General features: G+C 55.4%; 1 protein-coding gene across 1 annotated transcript; it reads left to right on the forward strand.

Moving 5' to 3' along the window:
- Nucleotides 1-7,869: 7,869 nt before the first annotated feature.
- L3040_000010 (uncharacterized protein) lies at nucleotides 7,870-11,215 on the forward strand (the record flags this gene model as incomplete). The annotated part of the gene is made up of 4 exons (XM_066154977.1): nucleotides 7,870-8,414; nucleotides 8,481-8,862; nucleotides 8,999-9,399; nucleotides 9,691-11,215. 4 exons carry the CDS (start codon nucleotides 7,870-7,872, stop codon nucleotides 11,213-11,215), a joined length of 2,853 nt encoding a protein of 950 aa, XP_066013048.1.
- Nucleotides 11,216-12,790: the final 1,575 nt, after the last annotated feature.

Below are 12,790 nucleotides of genomic sequence, written 5' to 3' on the forward strand. Positions count from 1 at the left end.
AAGATATGCGAGTATTGAAGTCGCTAAAGAAGATCCGGATTCTAAGTGTAAATAAAGCAAGGAGTTCGTCAGGATTTCGATATTGAAGTATTAATAGTCTTCGCCGTTGCCCTTACTTGACTGCGAAGTCTAGAGATTTGCAAAAGGACGTCCTTGCGTACTACTATATCACTTTAAAAGAAAGAGGGAAAGTGTGTAAAATAAAGACGTATTCTTTTCAGCTCCTATCGCTAAGAGAAGTCTAGGTATGTAGCTCCAAAGGTAGCAAGTGCACCCTACTCTCCCCTGGTAGCCTCAGGCCATCACCGGACCTGAACTGACGCCCTAGATACTACTACTTCCATTCAAAATACTTCTAAGAACGCACAAATTATTTGTGCGCGGCAGTACCAAGTGGGGCTATACGAAGTGCGAGAGCAGCTGTTGTGCAGCATCTGCGGCAATTATTCGGCAACGACAGGGGCTGCCGTAGTGCCGACGTTCCGTGGCAAGAGCGGCCTCTGGGATTAGGATTTAATACTAATAACCACTACGCCTTGGTCCTGGCAGGGAAACCAAAAACAAGAGAAATTGAATCCAGTGGGGCCGAGGGCTTAATGGTGATGGGTAGCTAAATAGTAGTAGTAGTGGCTCATCTGTAGCCGGACATAGGTCCTCTTAAAAAAAAAAAAAAAAAAAAAAAAAAAAGAGAGAAAACCTTCTAATAATAAGCTTATTTTTCAATCATGCCGTAATAGGTAATGGATTAAGATGATACCGTCTTAGCTACCGCTCTACTTAGAAGTATGAGATGAAGTAAGGATCGCAGCCCGTTGCGTACCCGCCGGCCGTGGCAATCACGTAGGTAGTATCTTCCGTAGGTGTTTTGCAGAGGACGTCCCGTCTTGAAATCACTTGACGGAAGAACGACTTCAGTGATGAATGAGATCTCGAGACTCTCTTCTCTTTGGATTCTTCGGTGCGCCTAGTTTCCGTAGTGTATTAGAGCAGGGGGGAATAGATAGCCGCTGTACCTCCGCAGTCGGCAGCTACAGGGCTGGCTGCAGTTGTGCCGACTTTCCGTGGGGTGAGCGGTCGCTGGCGTGGGATATACGTAGTAGTAATAACTATTACGCAGAATCCCGTCGTCCAAGAGGCAATAACAATATTCGATGGGGGGAATCGATCGCTTCGTGGTCGTGGGTCGCTCTAGACGTAGTACTAGTAGTACTACGTAGCTGTTCGCAGACCACATTAATTGAGACTTCTTGTTTTCAAAACCTTCTTAAAAGTAATCCTATGTTTTTTGGCTATTTCGTGATGACAAGTTAAGATGATACCGTCTTAGCCACCGTGCCATCAGATGAAATCAGAGCCGCAGCCAGTTGCGTACCTGCCGGCCGTTGCCATCACCTCTCGTGGGGATGTCTTGCAGAGGACGTCCTGTTCTGGGTCACCTGACTCGACTACCGACACGAAAAAACAAGATCGCTCTCGAAACGCTTCCCTCTCTGATTCTTCGATGCGCGACTACGAACCCGATCCTGAAGCTGAATCTGAAGCTGAACCTGAACCTCATCCACATTTTGTGCTTCGGGCCTCGGGCTTCGTTACCCTGACTCTCCAGACCAATGCGAGGGCTCAACTCTCTGCACTCTTACCATGGGCAACCGCGCTCACACTCGAAGGAAGATGGAAAAATGCCCTTTCGCACCAAACCCCCCCCCCCCCCCCCCCAAAAAGCTGGAGGAGCAGGCCGTCTTTTTTCGGCGCGCATGCCTCCTCAGCAGGATCAGGACCAGACAGCACAGGACAGGATGCGATGCGTTGCGGTGCCCGTTGCCGATATATACCGCCCGTTCTTCCAACTCGTTGCTTGGCCTCACCCCCACGCCTACCTAGCTTGTTCCATGGTGGTTTTCCATACAGTAGATGCTTTCGAGTGGCTCGTCGGCTTGTCTCCCGCCAGTGCCACGCAGCCAGGTAAACGCAAGAATACCGGTAGGTACCGGTAGCTACCGGATACCTATCCCCAGGTGCGTGCTGAGCTTCCCTCGGTGCAACATCAGCCCCCCACGGAGAGAGCCGGGGGCGGCAGAGGTGGATTCCGAATGAATTCTTAAAACGTCCCAATCGCCGACTTCAAAGCAGCACTCGCTTCCCCTGGGTCTGGCGCGCCCACGCCGCAGTTGGCCCGCGAAGTGATATTCCTACGGAGACTACAGGACGTACGGATACCACTCCTTCAGCCAGTTGAGTGCATCTCCTCACCAGGGTACCACCGATCCCCGGCTCTCCTGGACTGACGGCCGGCCTCACGCCTCGAAAGCACACGCCAGTCTGACCGGCGGCTTTTAATTTCGACGGCAGAGGAGAGCAAGGAGCCGTGGACAGCCTCCGATTCCTGACTCTGGACGATGTGGTGGCTCCAAGATCTCATCGCACATGCATCCAACGCGGGAGACTCTGGAAGCCGGGACATGAGATGGAGATTCGTCGCTCCAGCCGCAGCCCCAGCCGCAGCCCTAGCCCATGGCTCGAAACAACTCCTCGGGTGACAGGTACTTAATTGATTGTTAGTTGTACTACTACTGTAGTATGATCCCGATGCAGATTTGGGAAATCTGGGGCAAGGGCAGTATGCGCTCTACATGACTCGCAAAAGTCTACAACAGCGCTCGGGTCCGACGTTGCGTTAGTGCTCTTGTCCCTTCTGAGACTGGATGGTCGGCAGGGTGTGGACGACTCCGTACCGTACGGAGTCGGATGGTTACTGACGAGCCGAGTCCCCTTAGCCGAGATGCCTCGATTCTCGATCTACTCGTAATACTGTATGTAGATGGAGGACTACTGACTGGCCCGGCACTCGCCGTCTGGCACGAGTTCCGACGCCCTCCATTCCTGTTTGCCGCCATGGTTTTGTTTCTACGTCTATGTTGTTGAAGTAGGTACCACTCTCGCTGCTCGGCACCAGGATAGGATTACGACGGTGTAGCATGTGTCGCAGTAGGTGTCACTCTGGATGATCATCGTTATGATGATGATGATGATGATGATGATGATGATGATGATGATTTATGCGGCCTGGCACCTCAACGGGCCAGCAGGGACCCCGTCGTCACCTTTGACTTTGAAGCATTTGGCGTGTTCCCCTCACCGCCACGAGGCTCGCTGCTTCATACTTTGCGCCCGGTCCGACAATGTTCAGAGCAAGAAGACCATCGCAAGTCCCTAGTACCTTGTACCTACAGTAGGACCTAGGACCTAGGACCTACTAGTATTCTGAATCCGTCCATGATGGTGTGCAGAGACCACCTTGCGATCTGACTTCAGTCAGTCCCTTCTTCTTGACGAGTCAAGCCTTCTTCCAAAGCAGACAGAGGCTGCAGGACCAATTGAGAAATGTAGGTACCGCGTACTTGCCGTGTCAGCCATCACCGTCCGTCTCGTAGCCCTACCGTAAGGGAGGGGGAAGGCAGTATCTTGCTCGGAAGAACTCGGACTGCACTGCTGGATGGAAGGATGGATGGGATGGGTGGGTGGATGGATGGATGGATGGATGGACGACTCAAACGGCCTTTGTTTGGTGTGTGTGGTGTGGTGTGGTGTCGTGTGGCTTCTGAGCGCCGCTGCACAGATCCATCGCCAGCCGCTCTTCACACAAGAGACGGGACTACGCTCCGTAGGTCATCCCAACCACTCACTCACTAACCAGGCTATCGGGGGTTTCCCAGCCGCAACGGCTTCCTCCTCGATACGAGACGACACACCCACCCGCTGTCACCTGTTACTTCGAGAAGTACGCCGTCCTACGTAAGTACTACGTACCTACCGGTACTACCTACTACCTACTTACTACCTCGGGATACAGAAATGATCCGGGGGGAGGCGGGCATGATCACAGTTTCGGCTGTCTTCGAGATGTCAAATCAGGGGTCCGGTTTTTCTCAGCTCACGGACATCGACGTTACTTACTACTACGTACTACGTACTTCTACTACGAAGTACAGTATCTTCCTCGGCTCTGCTTCTTTTGCTGTTATGATGTCAGCGAAGGAAGAGTATGGACAGGGCAGGGCACATTAATTACACTTTCCAGAATGCGAAAGGCCTTCCGACTCCGGGCCAGTCTACACTACTGTACACTACTGTCCTGTCCTGTCCTGTCCTGTCCTGTACGATACTGCCGGTCGTACGACCACAACCTGTTTCTGAGTTGCGTGCCGAGCGAATGCTGGAGGCGAAGCTTACGCTCCTCCGGCTGTAGCTACAGGACAGACAGTACCACTGTTATTCGCTGCTCTGCTCCAGGGTACCCCCACCCTCATACTCGGGATGCCGTGCGGCGTGAGCGTGGACGTGGGCATAGGCAAGGGCGTGGGCAAGGGCGTGGGCAAGGGCGTGGGCAAGGGCGAGGGCGTGGGCGTGCCAGGACTTCCCGCCTCGCCATGTGTGGATGGCAGGATGAGACGGCATCCGATCATCTGGGTTGCGGATGCTGGCGGGCTGACCAGGAAATCCATCAGCCCGCGCGAGGGCGCGACGAGACCACATGGCCGCAACTTCCCCGAGAGGACACTCGTATAGGAGGAAATCGACTCCCTGCGTGTTGATGGACTGCTCGGGGAGGCGAACGAGACCAGCCAGCGCTTCCCGGTCGCGCACTCTTTGGGCGAGCTGCAACTCCGGACTGTATGTACGGGTAGTACCTACTACTACTAATTGCCCAGTCGCCGGCCGCGTATCTGAGGATTGGAGGATGGGGGGGGGGATGGGGGATAGGGATGGGGGCCTGGCACGGAGGGATTTCGCGGCCGGTCGGCTATTTTGGAGCTACAGCGGAAGGAGAAGTACTCTGTCAGTACAGATTGTACTACGTAGTACTACTACTACGTTCTTTATTTACTTTTTCTGCACGGTCTGTGGCCTTTTGAACAATGTCGGGGTCGGGGTCGGGGTCGGGGTCGGGGTCGGGGTCCCAGCTCGAAGCGATCGGGTCGGTGGTGGTCTTGGGGCGAAACAGTACAGGCAAGTAGTTGTCCTACCTCCTGATACAGACAGTACTACTACGTACCTACACACTGGACGTATATGCAAGCGGATGGATTCCCTTCGCTTGTGGTGCAGTGTGCAGTATGCAGTGCAGTGCTATGCAGTGCTATACAGTGCAGTGCAGTGCAGTGCAGTGCCATGCAGAGAGAGGGCACTGCAGTGGAGCACTTGCGCTGCCTTGGTTGGAGGCAGCAGCAGGCGGCGGCCGTCGTCGCGAGTCAGCAGCGGAGGGCGGGGAGGGCGGAGAGGGCGGCGAGGGCGGCGAGGGCACTTTCTTTGCTGAGGGCCATCCGAAGGAAGAAAGCCAGCGATGCGGATGGACCTCCTTTTTGCTTTTCTCATTTTCCTTCTTCTTCTTTTTTTTCTTTTTTTTTCTTCTTTTTCTTTTCTTGTTTTATTTGTTGTTGTTTTTTTCGTCTTGTTCCCTTTTTTTAAACATTTTTCATTTTACTTATTTTTCCCGGTTTGCCCCTCCTTCACTACCGAAGGGTTGGAAGGGGGGGGAGGGGGGCTCTTGGAAGGGGGGGGGAGCTCTTGAGTGAGGGCCGCTACCCAGGGGAGGGCCAATGCAGAAAAAGGCCTGGACGCCCCCCCACACTTTTTTGATCCCGCGATGCAGGTCAGGCAGGGCCAGGGCCGGGGCCAGGGCCCGTGGGAGCAGGGGATGGTGGGGATGGTGGGGATGGTGGGCATGGTGGGGCCAGGTGTGGGTGTGGGTGTGGGTGTGGGTGTGCCTGTGGGTGTGGGTGTGCCTGTGCCTGTGCCTGTGCCTGTGTGGGCTGTGGGCTGAGGGCGGTGGGCAGTGGGCGGTGGGCGGTGGCCTGAGGTGAATCAAATGCATACTTGTAGTGGGATTTGGGATCCAACAAGGCGGCGAGGACCGAGGAACTCGTGGATGCCCATCCATGCTGGCCGGGGCGGGGGAAGTCTATCGCTTGTCTCGCCTCGGCGGCCGGAGAGAACCATCTACTACGTACTACTACGTACTAGTACGACGTAGTTATTGACCAGGACAACCGCCAGGAGAGCAGCTCGACCCGGCTGGAGACGGCACTACGTAGGGGATTAGGGACAGCGGAGGCCGGAGCGCGGAGGGCGGAGAGCGGAGCGCGGAGAGCGGAGAGCGGAGAGTGGATCTCGACATCGCCGAGACAGCGATGCTGCTGGGCCAGCTCTGTACGGATCGAGGATTTGGCGGGTCGAGGCCCCCATTGGCAATCTGGAGCCCAGTTGGAGGAAGCAAAGGTGGCCGCAGGGCAGGTACCGCGACCGAGTTGCAAGTCGAAAAGAGAAGGAGCGGCTCTTGTTGAGACGATTGTGGCCATTCTCCAGTCTCGCTTCACTTGGTCGATTGCGAGCGGATGGTGTAAGTATCTTTTTTTTTTTTTTTTTTTTTTTTTTTATATATTCTCTTTTCCTTTTTTTCTTTTGAAAGCGCCGCTGGGTCCGCACTGACACGGCCGGCAGGCAGGGAGACCCTGTCTCTCTGCTGCACGCCAGCAGCTACTAGTAGTAGTTGTAGTACTAGTAGTACTACTATTTCCCCCCCCCCCCCACTCGAAGCGCGCATGGTGCTCGCTCGGTACAACTATTGTACTACTACCACTACAAATTAACAACAGTGGAATTCCCGCGCGTCACGGGACCCTCACTAGAGGGCCTGGATGACAGCCGTGGTAGTACGTACGTACTCCTGATGACCTCGTACAAGTACATGCTGCGAACATCGGCTGCATCATGATACAGGCCTGTATCGAGTTTACGTTATAGGGTCCGGTCCGGTCTACTACTACTACTACTACTACTACTACTACGTACTATTTACAGTGCGACCCCTACTACCCTGGCTAAAATCTACCCTGCCCTGTCTCCGGCTCTTCCCTGCCCTGTCCTGGCCTCTTCCCTGCCCTGCCCCGTGCCCCTCCCTGCCCTGCCCCGTGCCCTTCCCTGCCCCACTACCAAATCCTTGTAGTAACTAAAGCTAAAGCTACTACTACACCCTACGCTGCCACTACCAGCCACTAACACCGCTCCGTACTCTAACTCTACCTACTGTACTTGCTACCCACTCAACTCACTTCCCGTCTTGTTCCAACCCCGACAGCGAGGTCAAGACTTCCTCTCAACAACGCTTGACGACGATCAAGAGTATATGTATATGTATATAAATATATATATATATATTTTTTATACCTATACACAGACGGACAGAACTCGTATCTGAAGTATCTATTACGACACGACACCACACAGGTCGCCGAATCCCGTCGCCTTCTCTCCCTCGACGGAGAACTCGGTCGGCTCTACCGTACGGCGCTATTCGGCCCTGCCCTGCCCTGTCCTGCGCTGCTCTGCGCTGCGCTGCTCTGCCCGACCCTCCAAAAACCCCTCCTCCCCGCGTACGAGAGGGAAAGACGGAGAGAGCTGCTCCCGTACGGCGTACAGCGTGGTCGCGACGGAGAACAAGAAGAAAGGGAACAACAGGTGGGATCGGAAATCCTTTGTTCGACTCACTCGATTTAGCGCAAGCAAAGCGAGCAAGCAGTACCAGGCTCGGCACACATCCGATCACATCCGCAGCCCGCAGCCCGCAACCCGCAACCCGCATCCCCCACTTCACAACTCGAATCTCTCATCCTCACTCACCGTGGCGTCAACCTGGATATACCACCCGCCTGCTCGTCCCCGTCCCCGTCCAGTACTGCCAAACAAGAGGAGGAGGATCCATTCGGCTGGAGTCGCAAGGTGTGTGCTTTCCAGTCAACAGAGATGTCGGGCGTGGCACAGTACGGGGAGCGCCAGGGACTGCGGCAGCGAGCCTTTGAACCTTCCGACACAATGACAATGATGAGCAGCAAGCAATATGTCCATGGACCGGCACAGGCACAGGCACAGGCACAGGCACAGGCTCAGGCACAGGCTCAGGCACAGGCTCAATCTCAACCTACACCCTCTTCCGCATCCTCTACAACAGAGCACGACTACCGCTTCCCACGCAGGCCCGCCACCTCCTTCTCGGACGAGCCCTTTGCCTCGGCCGCGACGGCGAACGCCTCGCTCATACCCCCCACCCCCAGCGCTACCACTACAGACTCGAGCGTGAGTGAGCTGGAGAGTCTCGATCTCTCGGCCGCCAGTAGCGCGCGCCAAGAGCTGCTGCGCGAGAGCTTCTTTCCGACCTGGAATGATGATGCGGGCGACACTTCGCTCGACAGCCCCGACGAGATGCAGAGGAAAGATCCGCTCGCGACACAGATATGGCGCCTGTACAGCAAGACGAAGAAGCAATTACCCAACTCGGAGCGCATGGAGAACCTGACCTGGCGCATGATGGCGATGAATCTACGGAAAGCGAAGGAGCTGGAGGCGGCGGCGGCGGCAAGGTATGCGAGCGAGAACCGCCGTGTCCACACCGACGGAGAGATAGATGGTCTAACATCTGCTATCAGGAACTCCCAGCAACAGCCGCAGACCCTGTCGGCGCCCAGTGGAATCGCGCAGTTGAGGAACTGTTCGGGCCCGCCGGATGCGGCGGAAGAACAACTCCCGCAGCTGGATACGCCGATGAACATCGACGACTATATATTCTCGGATAATATCTCGACCCCAGCTGGTCTCGGCACGTCGCCTTCTCCCGGCGTACTGAAGGTAGAGGACAAGGAGAAGGAGCCTGGAAAGTCGTCCCATGCTGTCGCCTCGGCCATCCCCATCAAGATGCGCAAGGAGCCAGCGCAGTTTGCGATCCCTCAATCCGTACCGGTGCCTCGTCACCAGGACGAATTTAACTATGTTCAACGCCATGTACGAAAGACGAGCATAGATGACAGACGCGTGAGTTGCTTCCTATCTGGGTTAAATTGAAAACATGCTTTTTCTCGGGGACAAGGGTCAAGTCAATAGATAGACAGGCGAGATAGGCACCGACTGAATCCTGACCGGGCTGGTACTGACTAAATATAACTTAAAGAACCGGAAACGTCCCGCCGATTTCTCCCCCCACGTCCCAGCTGTCAACAGCATCATGATCCCCAGCGAACCCAACCACGAGGAGGAGCTGCATGAGTATTCTCTCGATCAACTCCACCCGCCTGACCTACATCATCCATCCAACACGGGTGTCGCCTTTCAACTCGATACCTTTAATCTGGAGCACGATCCCATCATTACCTCCGCCGGCCCTTTCCAGTCCAGCTTTCCCTTCTCGCCCGGACAGTCCCCCCTCGTGCAGCACGGTCCTTTCTCTGCCATGTACAATAATCTCTCGATGCCCTCGTCCTCGATGAACTCGAATAACTACTATTCCCCCCCGGGAAGTGCTTATCCATCCGCCGTTTCGACGCCGCAGCCCATCCCAGAGAACGAGCAAATGTACCTCCAACAACAACAGCAGCAGCAACAACAACAGCAACAACAACAACAGCAGCAGCAGCAACAACAACAACAACAGCAGCAGCAGCAGCAGCAGCAGCAGCAGCAGCAACAGCAACAAAGTGGGATGGATATGCGACATCAGCGACTGCACGCATTCAACCACGGCTCTTCCCACCTTGCCAATGCCTTGGCTCCTCAATACATGTATAATGCCAATGGAAGCTCGATTTTCACTCAGGTCACGTCGGCTGGCCCTTCCAGCTCGTTTACTTCTCCGACCTCGTTCAGCATGTCGCAACACATAGATCCTACGCAGGTCTTTCAGCCTGATCATCCCGCCCGCTCACCGGTTGTTCCCATGGGCCATGAGAACATGTTCAGCTTCGGAGGCGACTCGGATAACGAGGACGAGGAGGGGGCGGCTTTCGCTGATAGGACGCTCATGATGCAACACGACTTTGCACAGTCGCCACTGGATGACCCGAACATGGAGATGGGCCCCGGCGGACTGCAGTGGGATGCTACTCTACCGGGACAATTTAATACGCAGGCGGCTCGGTATCCGGGGGGGCTACCAAGGAAACAGGCTACGCTGGGAGGCACTGCCGATATGTCTTCGCCGCTGGACTGGGATGGCTCGGGGGGCTCACTGGGGAGATCGCACGGCTCTGCCCAGTCTGTCTCGGACAACAGATCAAGGAGCGACAGAAGACAGAAGATCCCGCGGAATGCCTCGACACCGAACACCGCTCTGCTGGGACAGCGAAGCGGGATGTTCGAGCAGCCAATGGGACAATCGAATCCAAATTCGCCGCCCGAGGGTAACATGTCTGGTTTCTCTTCGGTGGCTCCTAGCCGGCCATCTTCTCCTGGGGGCTCAAGACACGGCTCTTCGACCAACCTCGCTGGAGCTGCAGCGCAGGGCGAGAATGGCGTTCCAACGACGTGCACCAACTGCTTCACGCAAACCACGCCACTCTGGAGGAGGAACCCGGAAGGCCACCCCCTGTGTAATGCTTGTGGGCTGTTCTTGAAGCTTCACGGTGTCGTCCGGCCACTTTCGCTGAAAACGGATGTTATCAAGAAGCGAAATCGAGGATCAGGTGCTTCGCTGCCCATTGGAGCCACGGCTGGTACGGCCATGCGTGCCTCGAAGAAGGCTGGCAATCCGACCTCGACAGGCGGAGCCGGCACTCGGAAGAATTCGGTCGTAACTGTGTCGACGAGTGCAGCTCCTGCGACCCAAGTGACGACTCCAACGAGTGCGCCCGCGAGAAGCGTAAACGAAAGCCAGAGTCCGCCTTCGGTATCTGGATCCAACGGCGGGGGAAGCACGGTCGGTACACCAACGTCCTACCATGGTTCCGCGGGATCCTCTGCTGCTGCCAGTGGCGTCAGTGGAGGAAAGGGGGTTGTCCCCATCGCCGCCGCTCCTCCCAAAGCGACTCCAGGCCCTGGAGCAGCCGCCTCGAGCACGCCACGAGCGAGTGTCGCCGTGGCTCCCAAACGCCAGCGCCGGCACAGCAAATCTGTCAGCGCCGTCGAGAGTATGGACGTTGACTCCCCAGAGAACTCCGCCGGCTCCAACGAGGCTGCGAATTCTCTGGGTATGAGCTTGGTGAACTCGGGGAGCATGACGAATATTGGACTGGCGAACACCTTTGGCATGACCACGAGACCGATTGGCCCTGGTGGAATGGCTGTGCCGGGCATGAACGGCATGAACGGAATGGGGCCCCCGCCCGGCATGGGGCCAGCAGGAGCTGGGGGCGCCGGCCCCCAGGAGTGGGAGTGGTTGACGATGAGTCTGTGACCTCTGCCTGGATCCGTCTCGACCTTTCCTTTCACCTGCACATCATCATCCTCGGGAGACAAAGTGGGTGGGAAGCAACGGCTACACGAACGGGGGGCTTGTCTGTGCTTTATCTGCTCTGCGTCATTCGTAACGACTGGGGATTCACGACTCTCGAATCGGTTCTGGGTTGCATAGAAATGGGGCTGGGTGGTTCTTTCTTCGCCAGCCTAACGTCTTCATTTTGGCTCAAGATTCTCCTTTTTTGGATAGGGGGACTATGTGGATGGTTTGACGTTTGCGGTTTTTTTTTTTTTTTTTTTTTTTTTTTTTTTTGATACCATCGCTTGCTCTTTTGCCTTGCCCATCTGTTGTTTTGGGTCTGGCTTGACCTTCTTGGATAACGAAGGGGGGGCGACGGGGCGACGGGGGGGGTGGAGGGGGATACGAATGAAGGCTGATGACTAGTACTCCTTTCTTACACCCCAACTTTTTGATTGCTCTCATGATTGCGGTTCTGCGGATAGACAATCTGGGCGCGACGTGACGCGTTATTTTGATACCTGGGTTGGATGATAGATTTGATTATGGGTTTCTACGAGCGTATGGGAGAGCGGGGCGAGAGGTGGTGCCGCAGGTGGGGATGGGGATGGGGATGGGGAAGGGGATGGGGATGGAGGGGGCCGGTGTAATCTGATGAGGAATTGGGAATTAGCTAGCAAGCAGCCTGCACCTGACGAAGCTGGAGAGGAGGAAGCAGAGCAGAGCAGAGCAGAGCAGAGCAGAGCAGAGCAGAGCAGATCATAGTAATGGATGTTTTGCGACTTGGATTGGTGAACATATTCTCATGCTAGTTTCACGTGGTACGCATCTCGGAATGACTGCGAGGCGGACGGGAAAGGACAGGGAGAAATGATTGTGAGAGCGGATCAAAGGAAGGGCGTAGCAGTATGGAAGCAGAGCCAGAGGCAGGCAGGCTCTTGATTCTGGAAATGCGCGGGGCCATGTGTACGTCGGATCGGGCAGCGGGCGTAGCATGGCGTAGCGTAGCGTGGCGTGGCGTGGAATGGAACGTCGACGACTGGCTGGAAGGGGAAAAGAAAAGAAAAGAAAAGAAAAGAAAAAAAAAGAAAAAAAAAGAGAGAGAGAGATTACTTACCCAGCGTGCTGCAAGCTAGAGCTGGAACGAAAAAGTGAAGAGCGTACGTCGTCGTCGTAGTAGAAGAAGAAGAAGAAGAATAATAATAATCATAAAGGGGGAGGGGGAGAGAGAGAAAGGGCACGTTCGCTGACAGCAGCGATACCCAACGGCAGCAGTTTCCCGTTTCCAGTTTCCCGTTTCGCGCGTAGGGCGGGGCTCACAGCACAGCAGAGCAGGTATTCTGAGCGAGGGGGAAGGGAAGGAGGGCTCTTGCTGTTTGTTTAGTTGTAAGTTGGGTTTCGGGTAGGAGCCTGCATCTATTTTGTCTTATCTTAGTGTGGAGTTTGGAGATGTATGTGCGAAGCGCTCGCTCTCGGGTGGGGTGGTGGTGGCGGGTGCGACTTCCTCCAGCCTGACTCCGAAAGATTCTGGTTCTTTGGGGAAGAGGAGGGAGG

Source organism: Drepanopeziza brunnea (genome assembly GCF_022702325.1).
Source record: "Drepanopeziza brunnea f. sp. 'multigermtubi' strain 214-2 chromosome Unknown ctg1, whole genome shotgun sequence".
In the NCBI taxonomy this organism is placed as follows: domain Eukaryota; kingdom Fungi; phylum Ascomycota; class Leotiomycetes; order Helotiales; family Drepanopezizaceae; genus Drepanopeziza; species Drepanopeziza brunnea.